The 14,696-nt window shown below is 37.4% G+C and overlaps 1 protein-coding gene across 3 annotated transcripts in view; it reads right to left on the reverse strand.

Moving 5' to 3' along the window:
- Positions 1-5,233: 5,233 nt before the first annotated feature.
- Positions 5,234-14,696, reverse strand: part of LOC126470160 (potassium voltage-gated channel subfamily H member 7-like) — a 1,327,516-nt gene continuing 1,318,053 nt past the window's right edge. For all 3 annotated transcript variants that reach the window (XM_050097785.1, XM_050097784.1, XM_050097783.1), the window contains one exon: positions 5,234-5,943. In XM_050097785.1, coding sequence (XP_049953742.1) covers positions 5,939-5,943 — 5 coding nt within the window. In that variant the 3' untranslated portion in view covers positions 5,234-5,938. The remainder of the gene's footprint in view (positions 5,944-14,696) is intronic.

Here is a 14,696-nt window from a genome sequence, read left to right on the forward strand (position 1 = left end):
CAAGACACTTCCCCTTCACATTATGTTTTACTCTGACACAATTTTACCTAGCCCCCTCCTTTCATGTTGCTCCTTCTCTAACCACACACACACACGGGACAGACAGAGAAGGAGAGAGAGAGAGAGAGAGAGAGAGAGAGGGGGAGGGGGGGGACTGCAAAATTACATATTACACATTGCATGAATGAAATAAATAATGTCTTCTACAAAGTTACTAAGCTTTCTTGGTGGAATCAATTGTGAAGTTCATGGGTCTGCAACCTGATCTTCAAATCAAGTTGACACAATATTTTAATGGTTCACCTGGCTGTCATCATCATCATATCGGCATCATCATCATCATCATCATGTAAGGTACTGGTATTGATGTGTCTCGTTGAACTGAGGCTACTCTGGAGCTGGTGCCCTTATACAGGTGATTAGCAGCACCACTGGTGATGAAGGTAAACAAAAATGGGTATTGCTACCATAAGTAATCATCAAAACCTTCTAGCAATTGAGAATGTTGTCTTCTAATGCAGGTCAGCACAGTGTTCTACAACATGCTATCAGAGGATAGCTCTTCCCACTGTTAATAAGATTAACAGCCAGCAAAATTTCAATTGATGCTTTCAGAGTACAGTGTCAGTAACAAGAAGTGGCAGCAACCACCTGTGTCTCATTATACATTATTGTGTCATCCTCAGCTAATCAACCATAGATTTTTCAGGTTGTTGTAACCTTTCATTGCAGCAGTTTCCTATGCATCAGTCCTGAATAGTACAAATTGTTTGACCAATTTAAGCCATACCAGAGTAGCATGGAATGTTACAAATACTGGGCTTCCTTTAGCCCCAAATCACCTTTAACAGAACCACAAAGGGCATTAATCTTAGCTAACAGATGAAACACTGTCTTGATGTTAAAACAAAAAAATGCTTCCTATTTTAACTTATATGCTCTCAACTTATGGTACTAAAGTGACTAACTTAAGATTCATCTTGTTGTAGTTGTGGTGATGGTCTGAACTTCAAGGCAAGACAGACATTCTCCTCCGAGAATCTGTTCCATTTAAATACAGACCTCAGGTGTTGAATTCCTGTGGTCAATTTTCTGCATCATGTATGGTATATACTCTTCAGACCTGCAGCCTACAGAACACAGTATGTTGGTAGGGTCGGTGACAACTATTCACATTCATATACCAATCAGAAAGTGTAGGTTTATGATGAATGCTACACTATCCTCTGAGCGAGTCATAGCACACTGTGCTGACTTGCATTAAGACATGATATTCTCAACTGACACAAGATTTGATTAGTTATGGCAGCAATAATTCATATTTGGTGTCTTTGTCACCACTGGCACTGCTAGTATCTTTTGCAGTGGGGGCAGTACTCATAGCACTTGGTGCATGCAATGAGTACTCTCTGCTGGCCTATGTAGGCCTGCCACCTCCAGAGTAGTAGCAGTTTGACAACATTCAGCAAGAGTAGCTTTTCACCTGATGATGATGACCAGGTGGACCATTGACATATTTTCTCAATCGGATTTGAAGATCCAGCTGCAAATCTGAAAAGAATGTCATACAGCCATAGCCTAGAACAACATATCAAATTTCCCAAAACTTTGGAACATCAAGAGCAGTAGAATATCATTCAAAACAAAGGCTGTACTTAACAACAAGGAACATAATAGTTATAGTGTTCTGCAGCAGGGTTTCTGCTATTTTGAAATTACCTGGCAAATGAAAACTGTGTGCTGGACCATGACATGAACCCAGAACCTCGCTACTGAGGTATACAGTAATAACTCTGTCTCTGTACTCACAGCTTCAATTCTGCCAATACCTCTCTTGCACTTTCCAAATTTCACAGAAGCTCAATATTTTAGTAAAAACAGATAACACTGCCACAACCACTTGTCTAAATTATTACAGCTTATTATACCAGTTGACAGTGGACTGATTAAAATATCTCTCTACTTCACTAAATTAATTTTGTACCCATCCACACTGCAAAATTAGATCTGTATCTTTGTTCACCCAGATTTGTACTATGCATAATTACAAGCATAGGCGATTAAGAAATGAAGCAACTAGTGTATTCTACATGTTTTGATTTACCACTGAGCTACAGAAACATTTTTGTGAGAAACATCACTTCCAACCACATCATCATCTTTGGAACACAACAGCATGATATAATCTAGATTTATTAGCAACACCATTGTGCAGACACAGTCTCAAACAGTATGGTATACTGAGAACCATTTCACAATATCTATACCAATTAATGTTCTTAATGGTTAGCATTATATTTACTATATAAGAAAGCACAAAACATGATCATAATACCTGAACTAATGTAATATCTGCAACCTTCATTGATTTAGCATCAATGGGGAAAAAGAGTCAGCTACATGGGTACACACCTTTTTCATCAACTTGCCAGACAATATTAAATGTCTTATGAGAAATAAAATAGGATTTAGGAGAAAATTGAAACTTTCAATGAGCAAACTAATCATTACCTTCTCTTTTGAGGACTATCCTACAGTGATTCTTAAAACTACAGTGAAATGAATTAAGCTTTTGTTAGAATGTTTTTGATTATACAATATTCCATATCAGCAATATTATAATATAATGTATTACACAACTTTATGTCATTCTGTATATTGTGCCCAAATTAAAGAAAATGTCCATCTATGACATCTTTGCATACCCCAGAAGATCCTACAAGTTGAATATCATTCATGTTATTAATGTAATGTGATGCCGTTGAAAACTGAAGAATAGCAATAGCAAATTGATTTCTAGTGTGACACCTAGCTTTGAAACTATGTCCCTCGGAGGAGCTAAAAGATTGGCAAAATTGAGAGGAGAAAAAAAAAAAAAAATAAATAAACACCTTTCATATGACAATAAGGAAATAAAACATAATGCCTAAAGACAAAGAGGAAAGATAATACTGTGATGGGACTGGTCTTCATAGAAAACTATAGTAAAACACAAGATGAAACAAAAATACAACTGTACATGTATTTTTTATCTTCATTTGAATATGGCTACTAGCAAAATAACATATTCATAATTTGAAAATCATTGAAGTTACACCAGATTAAAGAGACAGCCCTGATTTACAAATGTCTCCAAATTAATTTCACAATGCAAATACAAAATGACAGTTATCAATCTCAGTTATCAATGAAGATGAGGACATTTAAAATGTTCTGACAATTTAACATCAAACTTGTCAAGTCATTGCACCTAAATGGGTCAGACAAATTTGTGTTTTGGCACATTTAATGCATCCAACATATCCCTCTCTCTGCAGAAGTGAATGCTCTTAAATACGTCTCTTTTGCTTAAAGATTTCACAAACAGAGCAAATTGAAACCACTGGGGTTTTTGTAGAGGTACAAAATAGACAATTTGCACCAGTATTATCCATAAACTAAAATTACTTTGATCTTCATTATCGCAGCACTTTACTTTAAAGTGGACAACAGTTGTAATCCCAAAACTGTTTACAACACATCAAAAATTAAATCAATGTGAATATGATTTAAACAAACTAAGAAGATCCCTTCTAGGTCAGTATTTATAAAACAGATACACTTAATTTACACAGCTCCAACATAAACAAGGAAAAAATCGGTGCATTTAACTTCTATATTTCTTGTGTACCCCTTTTAACTCGAAAAGGATTTTAAATAATTTATTCATGCCAACTAGCACTCACAAGGGGGAGGCTGCCAATTGTGAAATTCAGATTCGATTCATACTGCGCATAATAAAAGCTCATGGCCAGAGGTGTAATGTGGCAAAACACCAAGATGCACTTCTCAGCCGTTGTCGAGAAAATCGACAGTTAAAAGAAACCGTTGCGGTGAAATACTCTCTACGATTAGTAATTTTCTACAGCGTGGTGGTGCAGCGGTAAGCACTCGGGTTCGTAATCCGAAGGTCGCCTGATCGAATCTCGCTCCATGCAACTTTTTTTTTTTAGTTTTTGTTTTTTGTAATTCATATATATATATATATATATATATATATATATATATATATATATATATATATATATATAAAATTCCCGGCAATCAGTTGCAACAATTATGCATATAATAAGTTGTTGAAAGTCGTTTGTCGTGGAAAAACTGGCGACTTCGAACATCATTATGTTTTCCGCAAACAAAGTTGTATTTCACAAATGTTATTAATTGTCTTCATAATGTTAACCACGTATAGTTAACGGAAGACGTAAAAACGAATACGTATAGCGTAAGTCAAACGTTCGAATTAGAATAGAGACCCCACGAACAAAAACTTGCTGTAGCAGGTATGAAATATTAACTCCGTTACTCGCTCGTTACACTTGAAGGACAGATGTTGAATGGGCCGAAACGAGCCGCCCCATAACAGCGTAGTTGCCTGCTAACTTCAAAAGAAGGTAGATGCGGTCCCTAGCACAACTTAAAACATCGTCGAAAATCAGTGCGGACGGGACAGCTTTGGTACACCCTGTTAAACACACGGAAAAATGGAGGCGGTACAACTGGAGAGCGATCCGCCTTCATCAACATGCATAAGCAATTCGTTAATAGTTTTTATATATATATATATATATATATATATATATATATATATATATATATATATATGAATTGCAAAAAACTAATAATAAAAAAATATGGCATGGCGTGAGATTACGAACCCCAGCGCTTACCGCTGCGCTATGACGCTGTACAAAATCATTACTCGTAGAGAGTATTTCACCGCAACGGTTTCTTTTAACTGTCGATTTTCTCGACAACAGCTGAGAAGTGCATCTTGGTGCTTTGCTACATTACACCTCTGGCCATGAGCTTTTATTATGCGCAGTATGAATCGAATGTGAATTTCACAATTGGTGGCCTCCCCTTGTTAGTAATGTGTCACTGAAGACACTAAGTTGGGTGAGAGGCAACAATATTGATGTAGAATCAAATACAAAGCAATATGCTCCAGCACTGAATATTATGAAATAAATAGTAGCCAACTGAGTCAAATAAATATTAAGAAGCAGCAGTAAACTTTTAAAACAAACTCAACAAAGCTAAATTTACTAAAAACACATGATCATTTAATTCACATAAGTTAGCATTTTCACCACACTATATACCTATGAATTCAAGCATTGAATTCACTTCATTATATTCAAAATTACAACTAAAATATATTGATATTACAGTTTCGAAAATGTCAGTGAAGTCTATAACTACAGTACAAATAAATGAGTAATGTCAGGAACATTATTTTCAAGTATGTTTACAATTATTTCCAGGGTAAAAAAATGAGAACACAATCTATAAAACTGTTTGAATGTAACTGTAGCATACTGCATCAGTATAGCCAGAAATACTCATATATGTTGTATCTCTCTCTCTCTCTCTCTCTCTCTCTCTCACACACACACACACACACACACACACACACACACACAAAGTGATTTCTGCAAAGCCTTACACAAGTCAGGTACAAACTTAGTGACAGTGCCCAGACATGCTAAGCACTTAATTTTAAATTATGAGCCTAAGTACCCACTGAGACTTGCAGTTTCAGTATCATGAACAGCAGCAATAATATACCAATCTTACATTTCCTTTTCACAATGAAGTACCTAAAGTGTCTCTCATAATAAGTGCAATGCATGCATATGTATATATTATGCACTCTATCATTTATTTAACTCACTATAAATCTCATAAATGAAATAAATGAAAAACTACTTTATATTTAAATATTTTATTTCCACATTTGAAATGTATTACCTTAGTGTCACATAGACTTCAACTACCTTCAACAAATGTACTAACAATTTCATCAATGCAGACATAACAACATAACTACACACAATAATGACTCTTGTACAGTAACTCCCAAGATGTATTCTGATGATGAAGCATTCTGGAGAAATTAATCTGAAACACAAATTATAGCACATGACAGAGTCTTCAAATTTCCTTCCACTAACTTTGTGATTGTTAAGTGAAGTACATCATGCACAAATTCTGTAGTTAGAGTGATAATATTAGTGGATTATTCCATGGAAATATATGTATGTTGTTAAGTTAAAAGTGTTGTATTAGAATTTCACTAAGAACTTTATTCACAGCTGAAACTAAATTTCTGCTGGTTAGAGGAAACAAGTTTCTACACAAACTGACGTGCATTCTACCAACAACATTCAGCAAACAATGCACCAGTTGCTATGTGTAAGGATAGAAATGTCTAACTAATTATTCTAATGGTAATATCTTTTCTATATTTCTTTACCATTCCCTTAGGAGCTGTTAAAGTACAATAATTTTCTCCCCATATTATTAATTCACTTTCTGTAGCACTCAAATCCCTTTCTGATGATGTAAGTTTATAAGCAACACATGTTTTCTCCTTTGTCATTTGTCACTCAGACAACATTGTTTTTGTTCTTTTTTTATTTTTACTTTTCCATGATGACTCAGAACAAACTACATTCACTTTATATGAGATCCTACCTAACAGTTACATAGTGTGTTTAGATCAAACTGCTGCAAAAAGTTCAGACTTTTTACCGCCAATTGGATAACTAATTATGAAACTGACAGCTAAACTGGTCAGAAACATTTATTTTATTAACATTAGTTCCATCATTGCTGGTAGAAAACCTACCATCATGGGAAAAATCACTTTTTACATAATCTTTTTTGAGGAATTGCCTAATATCTCTAAAATTATTTACATATAGCTACTGCTTAATTAATAAAATAATTTTGTACATGATGTTGCTGAAATGAAGTATGCAAACAAAAAACTGCAAGACTCAACTCCTTTGGAGTACTTCCCTGAATTCTCCAACATCCCTACCAACCAAAATACCATGAGATGATTTGTATTAGTTAAAAGTTGAGCTCAGCATTTCCCATGTGCCAGTTGATAATGAAAATTAGTCAATTAAATGACAGCTGTGTGTGTGTGTGTGTGTGTGTGTGTGTGTGTGTGTGTGTGTGTGTGTTTCTCCCCCCTCCCACTTTCACCCCCCACCACAAATTCTCTCTCTCTCTCTCTCTCTCTCTCTCTCTCTCTCTCTCAGCCCCTCATCAATTCAGCGCAGCAAGTGTGTGTGTGTGTGTGTGTGTGTGTGTGTGTGAGTGAGAGAGAGAGAGAGAGAGAGAGAATTTGTGGTGGGGAGTGAAAGTGGGGAGGCGGGAGGATGGCAGTTTGAGAGCCAGAGCGGAGAATGGAGGAGACTAGAGTGGCTGTGGTAAAAACTTATGAAAACCATATTAGTAACAAGGGAAACTCCCCATCAAACCCACCTCAGATTGAGTGGTAAGAGAGGGACCATCGGACAGCCCATCAAAAACTGAACAAAGATTAAGCATGAAAACCGGAAGAACATTTTCTGGAAAATAAATAAATAAATAAATAGGAAAAGTGAACAGCCCAAGGACTAGAAGTGCAATATAGAGCAGCATGAAACAGCAACAGCATCATGGATAAATGTTCATGGTGTTGGATTGCCAAGCAGGCAACTTGTGTTAAGATCTCTCTTGTGCCAAAGTATTCAAATTATTTTTATTTATTTATTTTTTCTGTTCGATGTATTCAAATTTAAGTCTGTGTCATGTTCTAACGTTTGTTTTCAACAGTGAGGTGTAAGGTAGGGACCAATAACGACAGCCAATACTGCACAACTACTCTATTAGCAGCTGAAATGGGAACCGCAAACATTTCATGAAATGGTATTAAGCCAACCAAATCCTCTACTGTTAAGCCAACCAAATCCTCTACTGGAAAATATGTCTTGTATGTCATACACAGTATTAGTGACAGTACATGTGTCATATGATAGGAATTTCTTATCGATGCACCTAATTTGTACACCTGGTAAGTGAGTGAGGTATGCCTCCTCGCCCCAGTTAGGTGTTCGTATGAATGTGAATGTGATCACAACCAAGGAAATGATGAAAACATAATACACTCCTGGAAATTGAAATAAGAACACCGTGAATTCATTGTCCCAGGAAGGGGAAACTTTATTGACACATTCCTGGGGTCAGATACATCACATGATCACACTGACAGAACCACAGGCACATAGACACAGGCAACAGAGCATGCACAATGTCGGCACTAGTACAGTGTATATCCACCTTTCGCAGCAATGCAGGCTGCTATTCTCCCATGGAGACGATCGTAGAGATGCTGGATGTAGTCCTGTGGAACGGCTTGCCATGCCATTTCCACCTGGCGCCTCAGTTGGACCAGCGTTCGTGCTGGATGTGCAGACCGCGTGAGACGACGCTTCATCCAGTCCCAAACATGCTCAATGGGGGACAGATCCGGAGATCTTCCTGGCCAGGGTAGTTGACTTACACCTTCTAGAGCACGTTGGGTGGCACGGGATACATGCGGACGTGCATTGTCCTGTTGGAACAGCAAGTTCCCTTGCCGGTCTAGGAATGGTAGAACGATGGGTTCGATGACGGTTTGGATGTACCGTGCACTATTCAGTGTCCCCTCGACGATCACCAGTGGTGTACAACCAGTGTAGGAGATCGCTCCCCACACCATGATGCCGGGTGTTGGCCCTGTGTGCCTCGGTTGTATGCAGTCCTGATTGTGGCGCTCACCTGCACGGCACCAAACACGCATACGACCATCATTGGCACCAAGGCAGAAGCGACTCTCATCGCTGAAGATGACACGTCTCCATTCGTCCCTCCATTCACGCCTGACGCGACACCACTGGAGGCGGGCTGCACGATGTTGGGGCGTGAGCGGAAGACGGCCTAACGGTGTGCGGAACCGTAGCCCAGCTTCATGGAGACGGTTGCGAATGGTCCTCGCCGATACCCCAGGAGCAACAGTGTCCCTAATTTGCTGGGAAGTGGCGGTGCGGTCCCCTACGGCACTGCGTAGGATCCTACGGTCTTGGCGTGCATCCGTGCGTCGCTGCGGTCCGGTCCCAGGTCGACGGGCACGTGCACCTTCCGCCGACCACTGGCGACAACATCGATGTACTGTGGAGACCTCATGCCCCACGTGTTGAGCAATTCGGCGGTACGTCCACCCGGCCTCCCACATGCCCACTATACGCCCTCGCTCAAAGTCCGTCAACTGCACATACGGTTCACGTCCACGCTGTCGCGGCATGCTACCAGTGCTAAAGACTGTGATGGAGCTCCGTATGCCACGGCAAACTGGCTGACACTGACGGCGGCGGTGCACAAATGCTGCGCAGCTAGCGCCATTCGACGGCCAACACCGCGGTTCCTGGTGTGTCTGCTGTGCCGTGCGTGTGATCATTGCTTGTACAGCCCTCTCGCAGTGTCCGGAGCAAGTATGGTGGGTCTGACACACTGGTGTCAATGTGTTCTTTTTTCCATTTCCAGGAGTGTACGTAGTCACATAAGCTGCAACAAATGAACGCAACAGTTTCACAATCATACAGTTTCTCTGTGCTCTGTCAAAACATTTGTTTTTAATGTTTTCGAAGTTGTGTTCCATTTTTGAAGTTTTGACCCTCGAACTCCTCTGTTGTAACATAGTTCACACCCATTTATTTGTTGCTTTCATTTCTGTGAGACATGTATGTGCTATTTCATATACTTTCACTATTCATCAAATTTACTTCCGATTGTAACGTATTCTTACAACATGCCTCATATTCTATGACCAATGTATAGTATGACAACTGCCAAGACTACAGAAAAAGAACAAACATTTCACTGACCAGACGGAAAGTTCATAATGTTGGGCAAAAAATAAAATTAAAATAAATGGCATGAAGGAGTTTTGAACACAGCTCCTACACTTTACCATTCAACACTGAAACCATTAACCATGACACTACAGCTGTTCAATTTATTTCGATATTGCACTTTTTAAGCTTGGACCATTCACTGTTTTTATTTGGCCTTTTTTTTCTTTTAAAGTTCAGTGCACCTTCTGCCTGTTTTCATACTTTATCTGTGTTCAGGTTTTGATGGGCTATCCACTGGGCCATCTTACCACTAAACCTGAGTGTGATGGCAAGTTCCCCTTGTTAATTATCACATGCATCAATTGTCTCAAGGATGAGAAGATCATGGACGGGAGGTTACTAGTTAACAGCATAATATTCCCAAGGTTGTGCAGCTAGTGACGAGGAACATAAAATTCAGACTCTCAGCCTTATATCATCAATGTTGCATGCTCAAATTAATGGTTATCACTCACTTATGTTTTGACCTAGATACATATTCGTGAGTATTTCCAAAATTCTAAAGGAGAGTTTAAGTCCAAGATCCTATTAGCAGTTTAATAAGAGCCATCAAAGAAATCAGCCAAGGTACTGTTTAAGGAGCCAGCCTGACATTTGCCTTAAATGATTTTGGGAAACACCAAGAAAAACAATTCACAAAAACAGTCTAACTTTGCTACAGTGCTCAGAACCATAACTGTTATCATATGCCACAACACATTCCACTAACTTTAGTGCTGCTTCCTAACTGGGTTTAATAAATTCCTATGTTATGCACTGCACACACAATGGGTACCTAATTTTCACAGAAGGCCACCAATTTTTATTAACATCATCAGTGAGAGTAATGCCAAAGAAAGAGAAAAACAAGCTTGAAAAATATTATTGGAATTTTAATCATCAGACATTGTTGAAATCTACCTCTTGCTAATAACTTAATAATTATTCAAAGAGAATTTATCAGGAATCAGAATTCTGACAGTGACAACAAAAACAGGCATATGTAGTTCCACACACATAAAAATCCTGATTGCTGCTTGAGTCATTGCTTTCAATTCTGTTGCAACACTGAGAAGTGAAGAACTTGTTTTTAGTTTCATTATCAATTCGTAAACTATAATTTTTTTCATTTACTTTCTTGTCTCCATACACTGTCTCTTTGCTAGACCATCAAACAAAAAATTGGAATTCATACCTAAACATTAGCACTTTGTGTCATGAAGTGCAGCTCTTAAGATAATTCTGAAAGTCTCTCATGGAGAAATTAGTGGTTTCTGGTAGTTAAGAGGGAACTAGCAACAATTGTGTAGCGTTATTAATGTTGTTATTGTTTTTGCATGAGACAGAAGTGTTCAGTTTGAACTGAAATAGGTCGATCAATGCAAACAGGCCCTTTCAGATCTCTAACGTGTGTAACCACAAGTCAGTATTTTCCTGTATTTCGTCATACAGGGGCCAATAAGACAAGCAGTTGTTATTCTTATTTGCTTGTAAATGATGGCTCAGTTGCACATCCCCTGGTAAGCTATATGGACGAAATATTAAATGCCAATCCACTGATGCAGTATCGGCCAACAATTATATGGTATATACAATGAGTATGTTATGCACAGCACATATGCTTGAGTCATTCATAAAGCACCATGTTGGTTTATAATGATATGGAAGGATACATAACTGCTTTCATCTGTATCTCAGCGAAGTATCAGAAAATAGCTATTATCCAAACAAGGCAGAGGTTTAATATATTATCATTTTTATTTGAGTTTTCCATTTGATAATGGATTACCACAGTACTGTCAGATATTCCAAAATAATAGACAGGGGCCTTGTGTGAAAACTAAATTCATTACTGGTCATTTAATCACTACTATCTATGATTTCTTAATGAGTAGTTTCATTTTCCTTCACCCAGACATTTATTTAATACAGACCTGTTCTCAATGCTCACTTAATTGTTGCAATTATTGGACTCAAGTAGTAGAATGTTTAGCAACACACTTACAGCAAAACAGTAAATCCAGATGGATAATGTCTTAAAGAAGAAAATTAAACTAAGCACTTAAATTCTTAACCTGTGTCAGAAGTAGTGTCTAATTGTGGTGAATAGTTACTTAAGAACTTAAGACAAACAATACATTACTGGTCTACCACTGAAGAACCTTGGTGGATACCTATGAAGCTACTTTGTGATCATCAGCCATTAGACATCTGCTACGTCAATAAAGGCTGCCTCCATACTTTTCCATGCCTTATGGCTTTCAGCTAAATGCATCCATGTTCTCCATGGTATTTTCTTATATACCAGTACTGTAATACCCCCACCTATTATTAGATTACTGTCTCAGTCTTTTCTTCTGTCTTGCAATCTAGCAAAGTACTTCCTTGTTCCATCTATCACTGATTCAACTGATTACATGTGCTACTTCTACTCATTTCATGTCCTGATCCATTTGTTTGTTATCTTCTCTCTCCTGGAAGTACACAGCTTTTTAACAGATTTCACATTAGAAGTCAATGTCTGTCTGCCATAAGTCAAAACTGATAATATAAACTGATTGTAAATTTTCTTGTTCTCACACCAGTTTTACTCTTCTGTTTATTTCTTTGCCATCTACAGAACCATTCATCTGCTTTAAATACAAAAATTTATCAACTTGTCTTATGGTTTCTTTCATTTTGTACAAATATCTTTTCAGTGTAGTGATTACAAGCTACTTCCTTATTGTAACTGTTTTTCAGGCCTGGTTTTGAACTCATTCTATAAAGGTCTTCCATTCATTATTGAAGTGTATTTTCACTTGAGGAAAACAACTCATCATCATTAGCACAATTAAAATGGCTTGGATATCTTCCATTAACCCGTATTCGCCCTTCATTTTGTAAGCTGTAAGCCTCTGGAAACTTCTTCTAGAACTGCTACTTATAGGTATAACGGAATGGAATCTCCATGCTTTACTCCTCTTTCAGTTCTGAATTTCTCACTATCCTGACAAAGTGTAATGTTAATTGTAACACAGATGCATATTTTCTTCAGTGTACCAACATTACTTGAATGATTGTCTTGTTTCCCCATGATTGTTAGTACAAATTTCATAAAAACTGACTCAAATATATTATCAGAACCACAGGAAATGTGGTTTTCATACTCATTGTTTTGATCTACAATTTTTTTCATTAACTGAAAATAATTCATTGTGATATATCCATTCCCACAGCCAGTTCATTCCTTCAATCTGTTGCAATATAATGTTTTTTTTTAGACAGCGGACAACAATTTTAGTGTATATTTTGCACACTGCCTGCCTCTCTTTTTATGAAGTAGAATAATTACAGCATTATCCTAATACTAGAGAACTGTCTTGTCTGTACAGATTACTCCATTGTATTATGGAAAGTTACTTAAAAGGCTTAACAACAGTTATTAGAAAGGACAGGATTTTGCAAATTATGTGTCAAATTAATAATCCAAAAGAATTAAAAATACATTTGATATAGTGCAATGAAAGAAAGAGCAGCCATCCAAAAAATAAGAAAATCTGAATAAAAAGATTGTAAATGATAAATGATAATCTGTATGTATTTGGAAGTGTCGCTAGGGATCCCTTCTCAAAATAAGTAATTATCAGTTCCTTTGTTGTCCACCTGTGACATTTCAGAGCATAAAACTGCATCATCCTTAAATACTTTAGAAGATATATGACTGGACCACTGTAATTATATACCTATTTGTTCCACTGCTGCCAAAGGTTCTTGAAATTTTTAAGACGGAACAGCTCTCCAAACTAATGTTTCATCTTGACAATAATAAAACAATTAGTAAACAGTTGCTTACTGAAAATATAATTTAGAAATTCATTCTCCAAACATTAGAAGGTATTACTAAAGAAAACAATACCAGGTGACATTTATGTGAATTGTATAATTTAAAACATATTGCTATAAAACAAACTGAGTGTGGCAACTGACTCATTCATCCAGAAATCAAACAACGGATAAAGAAAGTTAAGACAATGAATTCAATTAAAGAAACAGTAAATATTTTTGGCCAGTGGGAGAGCACTGCTTGAATCACACAAGGTCCAGTTTTCAACAGACCATGTTCCTCATACATATTAGTATCAGCCCATTTCATACATCATGAACATTAAGTCATAAAATAGTTGATCACTCCTAAAACAGATACAGATAGGTTCAGAGAAGTAACAAGTAAAAAGACTTTATACACTGTCTTCTAAAATTGGTCTCTCCTTTAATTTCGAGGAAACACAGTAAATTCAGTTCTGCATAGCAATGAGTACAAAATGAATAAAAACGTTGTACATAATCTGAAATTAGTAAGTAAATGGTAAATGATAAGCATTTTCAATACATTTTTCAATAACACAAAGTGAGTGAAGGTTGACAGTGAAAATATTACTTCTCAAAAGCCGCTATTTTGCACAATAACTTATATGGCAGTTAGCAAAATTTTCTGTACAAAAGAACAATATACTTCCTGCTGCCACCTAAGTGTGAAAATGTCTTAATATCATGATGGAAAACCTTTGTGGAATACAAATGATGGAATGAGTAATTATGGTCATTCACCACGTATACTGTGGAGGTAGTGAAAATATACACAAACCAGAACTTAAAACTAGTATTCATGAATTCTCTCTCTCTCTCTCTCTCTCTCTCTCTCTCTCTCTCTCTCTCACACACACACACACACACACACACACACACACACACACACACTTGCTGCGCTGCATTGATGATGGGCTGTGTGTGTGTGCGTGTGCTGCATTGATGAGGGGCTGTGTATGTGCATGTGTGTGTGTGTGTGTGTGTGTGTGTGTGTGTGTGTGTGTGTGTGTGTGTGTTTGCATGAACGTGTATGTGCCTGTAAGCATGTCTAACTGGAATATGACTACATGATCTTAATCTGAACTACTGAATTGAGAC

This window comes from Schistocerca serialis, chromosome 3 (assembly GCF_023864345.2).
Source record: "Schistocerca serialis cubense isolate TAMUIC-IGC-003099 chromosome 3, iqSchSeri2.2, whole genome shotgun sequence".
In the NCBI taxonomy this organism is placed as follows: domain Eukaryota; kingdom Metazoa; phylum Arthropoda; class Insecta; order Orthoptera; family Acrididae; genus Schistocerca; species Schistocerca serialis.